At 44.7% G+C, this 8061-nt stretch overlaps 1 protein-coding gene across 3 annotated transcripts; it reads right to left on the reverse strand.

Annotated features, from left to right (window-relative positions):
• Positions 1 to 572: 572 nt before the first annotated feature.
• On the reverse strand, positions 573 to 7130 carry LOC132206860 (late histone H2A.2.2-like). Of its 3 annotated transcripts, none has more exons than XM_059641971.1 (2): positions 7021 to 7130; positions 573 to 4953 (listed from the first exon to the last, which is right to left on the reverse strand). In XM_059641971.1, the coding sequence occupies exon 2, from the start codon at positions 4179 to 4181 to the stop codon at positions 3738 to 3740; it is 444 nt and encodes a 147-aa protein (XP_059497954.1). In that variant the 5' UTR covers positions 4182 to 4953; positions 7021 to 7130; the 3' UTR covers positions 573 to 3737. The 3 variants fall into 3 exon arrangements, with proteins under 3 accessions (XP_059497954.1, XP_059497955.1, XP_059497953.1); XM_059641972.1 differs by having other exon boundaries at positions 573 to 4956; positions 7021 to 7126; XM_059641970.1 differs by having other exon boundaries at positions 573 to 4956; positions 5152 to 7120.
• Positions 7131 to 8061: the final 931 nt, after the last annotated feature.

Genomic DNA, 8061 nt, shown 5'->3' on the forward strand with positions numbered 1-8061 from the left:
CCCATTCTCTTGATGACATGTCCATCATGGGCCTCCTGCACTGCCACAATGATGCCACCCGAAGGTTGCAGGAACAGCAACTCATATTCCGCCTGGGAACCCTGCAGCCATATGGTATCAATGTGGACTTCACCAGTTTCAAAATCTCCCCTTCCCCCACTGCATCCCTAAACCAGCCCAGTTCATCCCCTCCCCCCACTGCACCACACAACCAGCCCAGCTCTTCCCCCCCACCCACTGCATCCCAAAACCAGTCCAACCTGTCTCTGCCTCCCTAACCGGTTCTTCCTCTCACCCATCCCTTCCTCCCACCCCCAGCCGCACCCCCAGCTAACCTACTAACCTCATCCCACCTCCTTGACCTGTCCGTCTTCCCTGGACTGACCTATCCCCTCCCTACCTCCCCACCTACACCCTCTCCACCTATCTTCTTTGCTCTCCATCTTCGGTCCGCCTCCCCCTCTCTCCCTATTTATTCCAGTTCCCTCCCCCCATCCCCCTCTCTGAAGAAGGGTCTAGGCCCGAAACGTCAGCTTTTGTGCTCCTGAGATGCTGCTTGGCCTGCTGTGTTCATCCAGCCTCACATTTTATTATCTTGGAATCTCCAGCATCTGCAGTTCCCATTATCTCTTCAACGTGAAATGATTGCCTTTTAAAACTGCTTGGAAAGAATGTGTGAATTGACAATATCTTGGCCACACACCTTCTCTTCACAAAAAGAAAAATCAGTTGTCAAACTGGAACCTGATCAGAAGTTGCCGTTTTTGTTTTTGTTTCATGATATTTGAACACATACAATTTAGCTGCATTAACCACCACTGAACTGAAACCTCCAACTGGCCCATTATCACATCTTGTACAAAACTTCTTTCAGGGGGCACTGGGGTGGCTTTTTCAGCCTTTTGAAAATAAGGTTGTATCTTGTTTAACTTCTGTTTCAACATTTGTTGCTGATGGTATCCTTCGGAAAATTTGGCCAATATATTGAGAACAGTAGTTGGGAGGACAAGTTGCAGCTTTACAGGACATGGATTAGAACACTTGGAATAATGCATTCAATTCTGGTCTCTCTGCTACAGGAATTTAGTTAGATTTATTGTGACATGTTCCTAAATAGTGAATGGTTTTGTTGGCGAGCAGTATAGCCAGATCATAGTCAGTAAGCACATACAGGTCATAATGTGAAAAATGGAAATGATAAGGCATACAAGTTACACTCCACAGGATGTATGCAGGCAAGATCAACACTTTTGAAATTTAAGATTCCATTAGTCAGTCTAACAATGACAGGGAAGAATCTGTTCTTGAACCTGCTGGTGTGGGTGTTCGAGCTTCTGTATCTTCTGCCTGATGCAAGAGGTTGTAGGAGGGCACCACTGGGGTTGGATGGATTTTGATGTCTCAGGCTTTGCACAGCAATGAGAGCCCATGGTTGGGAAGTTGGGTGCCATGACGGTGTGGGGTGTGAACACAACCTTCCATAGTTGCTCGTGGAACAGGACAGAGCAGGTTCCATATCAGGCCTTGATGAACCCAGACAGTATGCTTTCTATGGTGCATGAGTAACATGCCAAATACATGAGCAGCCTCAGGAAGACGAGGCCTTTTTGTGCCTTCATTACCATTGCATCTATGTGGGAAGTCCCATGAAGGTTGTTGGTTATTGTAACTCTTGGGAAATTGACACTCTCAGCACCCTGCTCTGTTGATGGACCTGAGGGTGTGTTCTGCTCTTTTCCTTCTGAAACCAATTATAAGTTCTTTTGTTTTGTGACCATTCAGTTTTCTTTTTATAATTGCACCACGTCACCAAACCCTCCATCTCTTTCCTGTCATCTGAATCATCATTATTTATTATCCATCCCATCATAGTGTTGTCAACAGCAAACTTATAGGTGGCATTCATTCAGAATTTGACAACAATAGTGAGTATACAAGGAGTACAGTAGGGACCTGAGAATGCATTCTTGAGGGTTGCAGTGTTTGAATGTCCTCGCAGAGGAGATTCAGTTGCCTATCTTCTTGATTTATGGTCTGTGTTTCAGGAAGCTGAGGAGTCAGTTGCACAGGGAGGAGCCAAGCCTGAGGTGTTAGTTTTGAGTTCCGTCTTGCAGGGACAATGGTGTTGAAGACTGAGCTGTAGTTGATGAGCAGAAGCCTGATTGTAGGTGGCCTTGTTGCCCAGATGTTCCAGGGATGATTGCAGGGCTGGGAAAAGGGCATCTGCTGTGGGCCTGTTGCATTAGTGGGAAAATTGCAAGGGATTGAGGCAGGCTGAAAGTCGAGAGTTCAAGTGGGCCATGACCAGCATCTCTGAGCACTTCATGATTTTGGATGCCAGAGCCACTGGGCAGTACAGATGAAGTCATACTGCATGTAGATTTTAGGACTGGGATAATGGTGGTCTTCTCAAGCAGGTGCAGAGTACAGCTTGTCAGAGGGAGACAAAGATGTCAGAGAGTACCTCCCCACAGGAATTACATGCAGAGTTGGTGCTTCAGTCCAGGTCTGTTACTTTCCTTGGGTGTTCTCACCAGGAAGACGGATCTGACAACTGCAGTGACCGATAGAACAGGTGCGTTGAGGCCTGGCGGGGCAGTGGACACCACGCTGCTGGCATTCTGTGTCAACCAAGCATGGACAGCATCAGGGTGGGAACTGTCTTTGTCCACTATCTTGCTTTGCTCAGTTTGGTTGGTTGGGGCCACTAAACTGTTCCAGTCCTGCCTCTTGGTATCTTTGATGGATTTGCTGAAGCCTTCTCCGCTGAATTTTCTGAAACAGCCCTGGTCGTCCCCTTTTGATGCTGCACTCCTGGTCTGCTGTAGGGAATGGATTAGACAGTTCATCCAAGGTTTCAAGATGATGAACAGCCAGATTGACGAGAAGCTTTTGTTTTTAACTTTAAGCTTAAACATTCATAAAAGATTTGTAAGGGGCTCAGCTTCAGGGAGAAGCTGTACAGGCCAGGGCTACTTCTCCCAGGATAAAAGGTAGGCTGGTGGGTGGCCTTCGTGTCTTTGAGGATTTCCTCTAGGTGCTCTGGTTTCCTCCATAGTCCAAAGATGTGCACTTTATGTGGCATGGCTATGCTATGGGCCCAGTGTGTCCAGAGAAAGACAGAGTGACAGGGATATGGAAGGGCACTTTGTGAGAGATGCTCTTCAGAGGGTCAGTCGGGCCTCGATGGGCCGAATGGCCTGCTTCCACACTGTGAGGACTCGATAATATCAAAGGCAGGAAAATGAGCTGCACCTGAGATTAATGCGCAGAGGGTCAGCGGCCGTTCATTATCAGAAGCAAATGACCCTGCAACGTGCTGTCCCGGGTCACTTTCGCTTTCTCTAATGCGATGAAGGGAGATGTGAAATTGGCAGTGAACAACAAGCAGTCGGACTGGAAAACGTATTTGCAAAACGATTATTCTGTTCTCCAATTATGTCATACATTGTAATTTATAATAAGCTCATCATAACTTCTTCCTGCTCATCGGCTGCCAGCTCTGAATGGAAATATTACCGAAATCAGGAGCAGCAGGATGGATTTCATTTTCTATCGAACTGTGACAACTACAGGATCAATGAATGATGTGATTGAAATTTGACGTTGCGAAGTCCCAGGCTCTGTATATTTAAAATTAAATCAATCGAACAGAAACGAGGTCTGAGACTCTTTCACTGATGTTGTGGGTGGCTCTGAAAAGAGCCTTTGGATTGTCAAGTTACAGAACGGTCTCTTCACTTTTTAGTGGCGCCCCCAGCGGCGGTTTTCTTGGGCAGCAGCACGGCCTGAATATTAGGCAGCACCCCGCCCTGAGCGATGGTCACCCCTCCCAGCAGCTTGTTGAGCTCCTCGTCGTTGCGCACGGCCAGCTGGAGGTGCCTGGGGATGATGCGGGTCTTCTTGTTGTCCCGGGCCGCGTTACCGGCCAGCTCGAGGATTTCAGCCGTCAGGTACTCGAGCACCGCAGCCAGATAGACCGGCGCTCCGGCACCCACACGCTCAGCATAGTTACCCTTTCTCAGGAGCCTGTGAACACGGCCCACCGGGAACTGCAGCCCAGCCCGGGACGACCGAGACTTCGCCTTCGACCGAGCTTTCCCGCCACCGCCCTTTCCTCTCCCAGACATCGCCACAATCTCACAAACACTTTCACAGAGAATTCTGCAATGCGGCCACATCCCGCCCTCTTATACCTTCGGGAGGAATGGGGGTGCGGCCATTGCTGATTGGTCACATTGTTCAGTATCTCCTAATGTCGTTTCAATGCCCAATCAGATATCTGCTTCCCTCACCAATCCGGAGAGGGCCCGGGGAGGAGGCCGGAAAATCCCGGCGCCAAATCTTCAACCGCTTTCTTTCAAACTCGAAAAGCCCGCCAATATTTAACGAAAACTCGGACGTTGAACAGAACAGAATGCGCGAATACATTTACTTTTAGATTATGAATGTATATTTGACTTCATCTCCCTTTCCCGCATTCCCGAACCGAGTGGAATGTCCATTTCTGACCTTGAATCGGATTTTCAAAAACTTAAATGCAAGCGGCAAAAAGGGGCCCGAAATCTGCACCTGCATATTCATTTCACATTTCAAAAACACCTCGATATGTTAATAAACCAAACGATAACTTTTTTTTCCTGAAAGAGAGCATTAATCGTGCGCACCATCTTTAGACACTATTTTAAATTGCCTGTTCCGTCAAGGCCCTTTACTTTTTGTTTCCTCGAAAGGTTTGACATCCTTCTTCAAATCTCCAACATATCGAGGCCCAAACTATTCGTACATTCCTCAGACACCTGCCAGCGTGTCTCGGTATCAGTTTTACTCGGATTACCTTGGGTCACAGACGAGTGCTGACGTACTGTGACCAGTGCTTTTTGCTTTCTGTTGATTTGACAAATTTTACTCTCTCTCCCACTTCGGCTCTCCAATCAGTGTCACTATCAGTTTCTGCTGCAAGATATGAGTGTAGTTATCCATATAGCCTGTCAATTTCTGCAATGTCAATATGTCTGTTTAGTTATCCATTTATATTTCTCATTTTCTGCTCCGTGAGAGTGTGTCTGTGAGAGTGTGTATGTGTGTAGTTACCAATACATAGGTGTCAGATACTGCACTGTTGATATGCATATAGTTATCAAAGTGTACCTGTCAGTTCACGCTGTATGACATTGGGAGGGTTATTACCAAGCTGTTCCTGTCCATTTCTGCTTCATGGATACGTGAAGTTCATGATCAGTACGTACCTATGAGAATCTGCTTGTGAAAATTGGAGTGTAGTTACATTGAACATTACAGCACAGTACAGGCCCTTCAGCCCTCAATAGTATGCCAACCTGTCATACCGATCTGAAGTCCATCTAACCTACACTATTCCATGTATGTCCACATGCTACTCCAATGACAACTTAAATGTACCTAAAGTTGGTGAATCTACTACCGTTATCACACTGCACCTAAAAAAAATGTTAAGTCTGTGGATATTTAAATGCATTTATAAAATTGGACCTGTGAAGTTATGCTGTGAAACTGGAGTGTTAGCAACAGAGAAGAACGGATTGTTGATATGCTGTGGATATATAAGCGTATTTATCATTTGGGTACATGTAGTTTGATATGTGAGCATAAATATTAATTTGTACATATCATTTTTCAAATGTGAATTTGAGAATGGTATAGCAAACTTTTTTTCCATATATCAGAGTGTCAACCTGTTTTTTGCCTGTTTCTACAGGGTGAATGATTGAGCAGAGGAATCAACACATGCTTGTCAGTTTCTATTTGACAACACGGCTGAACTTTGGCAGCCAGTAATATTCTCTGTGACAATGCAATTTGTTATGTGGTAGCTGTTATCAGAGTCATTTAATGCAGATTATATTCAGTTTGAGTGTGTATTTTGGACAAGTATTCAGTCTGTCCATCTTCAAAAACGGTGTAAATGTCAATGGGCTGTGAATGCAGAAATGTGATGTTGTTGACTTGGTCAGTGAGCTGTCATGTTTTTGTTCGGACGTTTTGCCACCATGCTAGGTGACATCATCAGTGGAGCCTCTGCTGATGCAATGTGATTCTCCTCTGCTTGGAATTTGCACTGTCAGGTCTGTTATGCTGAGTACTGTCATTTCAGTTTTGATCTATATGGGTTTATACATGGGGTCCAATTCTATGTTTGTGTGGAGAACAATGTCTCTAGGAATTCCTTAACATGTCTATGTTTGGCTTAGGCTGCTATGGTTACCTTACACAACAAAAATAAAAGGTGCTGGAAAAAGCTCAGGTCAGGCAGCATCGGTGAAGGGAAAAACAGAGAGTTAGCCTTGCGGGTCCAGTAACCTTTCCTCAGAACCAGTTACTGCTGAGCTGCAGAGCTTGTCCAGCAAGTCTGTTTTTTGTTCCTGATTTACAGCATCCACAGTTCTTTCTTTTTAATATGGTAACTTTGTCCCATTTCAACTGATGGCCTTGGTTGTCTGAATGTATCACATATTCAGACAATAAAGGCCATCAGGTTAACATGGGACAAAGTAACCATGGTAGCCCAAGCCAAACACAGACACACAGCAATTCCGAGAGGCATGGTTTTCCATGCATACTTCAATCAACAAGATTATAGAATCGGACCCCAAAAATGAAAACTCAGACAGATCAAAACCAGAAGTGATAGTAGTCACCATAATGGACCATACAGTATAAATTCCACAGGACGTGGAATAACTGACTCATTGGAGGCTCCACTGATGATACCACTGAGCATGGTGATGGACTGTATGAAGAAAAGCAAGCCAGCTCAACATTATCCGCTATCCGAGCTGCAGATCTCGCAAAACACTTGAAATGCTGAAATTTGTTCGAACTGGGCAGGTGTGCATTGTGAATGGTGGAAAAAAACAAAACTTCTATTTCCTCTGTGTTGTTGGAACAAATCTCACTGGAAATTGACCTCAATGTGTGTCTGACTCAATCTGGTCTGTGACTGTGGAAAGGATGCTCTCTGCTCTGACAGCGGTAACATACCTTCCGTTTGTTAGAAGCAGCTGGTCACACTTGGCTTTGTGCCGAGGGAATATTACTTTCTCTTAGTCCCTCACGTATTTGCCTGGAGGAAGACAGAAGAAAATCCTCCTGCAAGTCAACATCAGCCAAGTTCAGTGATATTTCATTATTGGATGCAATGTTCAGTTAATAATCATTACAATATTTAATTTCAAGCCAGGAATCTGAACAGAATTAGGTGTTTGATTCCACTCTTGATCTGAGCTGCTTCTTTGTCTTGTGATTTTTCTTTTTGTTAATTCCATACCAATTGAGTGAAGTCCAGAAACAAACTAAGTGTCCAGATCCATGAATGGGACTACACAATGTAAGTGGGTCTGTGGATATGAGTTTATTTGTTGATCTATTCATGTCTCACACATTGGTGAGCCTTTGTTAAATTACTTATGTATTCACACAGCAGAGACTGACGGGGACCTGTGAGATTCTGCCCTGTGTTTATTTGAGAAGTTATCAAATTGGACTTGACTGTGATTATTTTTTTTCCCCCCCTTTGTGAATATGAGAATGCCGTTGTAAGTCTTTACCTGATTGTTGGTGATGTGGGAATGTTCGTGTCAGTGTCTGCAAGGTGAGTATACTTATCCATCTGTGCCAGTCGTTTTCTGCTATCTGAATGTCAGAGAGCAGGCTTCAGACTGTGCTTCTCAGTTTCTGCTATGTCAACACGTGAGCTTGGCTTTTCATCTTTACCTGTCAGTTCCGAGCTTTGAATGTGTGGGTGCAGTTGTTAGCGTAACCTTGAATGTTTCTGCTTGTAAAAATGCACCATATTCATTCAATCCTAACAGTCATTTTCAGACATGTGAATATGAAAATGTAGTTATCCGTCTGTGATTGTCAGTTTCTGTTCTGTAATTATGAGACTGTGCTTTTCAGTGCGTACCAACCAATTTCTGTTGTATGAATGAGATTGTCATTATCAATCTGAACCTTGTCAGTGTCTCCCCAGTGAATATTCTTGTGTAATTATCAGGATTATACCTCTAGGTTTCTGCTGTG

Source organism: Stegostoma tigrinum, chromosome 44 (genome assembly GCF_030684315.1).
Source record: "Stegostoma tigrinum isolate sSteTig4 chromosome 44, sSteTig4.hap1, whole genome shotgun sequence".
In the NCBI taxonomy this organism is placed as follows: domain Eukaryota; kingdom Metazoa; phylum Chordata; class Chondrichthyes; order Orectolobiformes; family Stegostomatidae; genus Stegostoma; species Stegostoma tigrinum.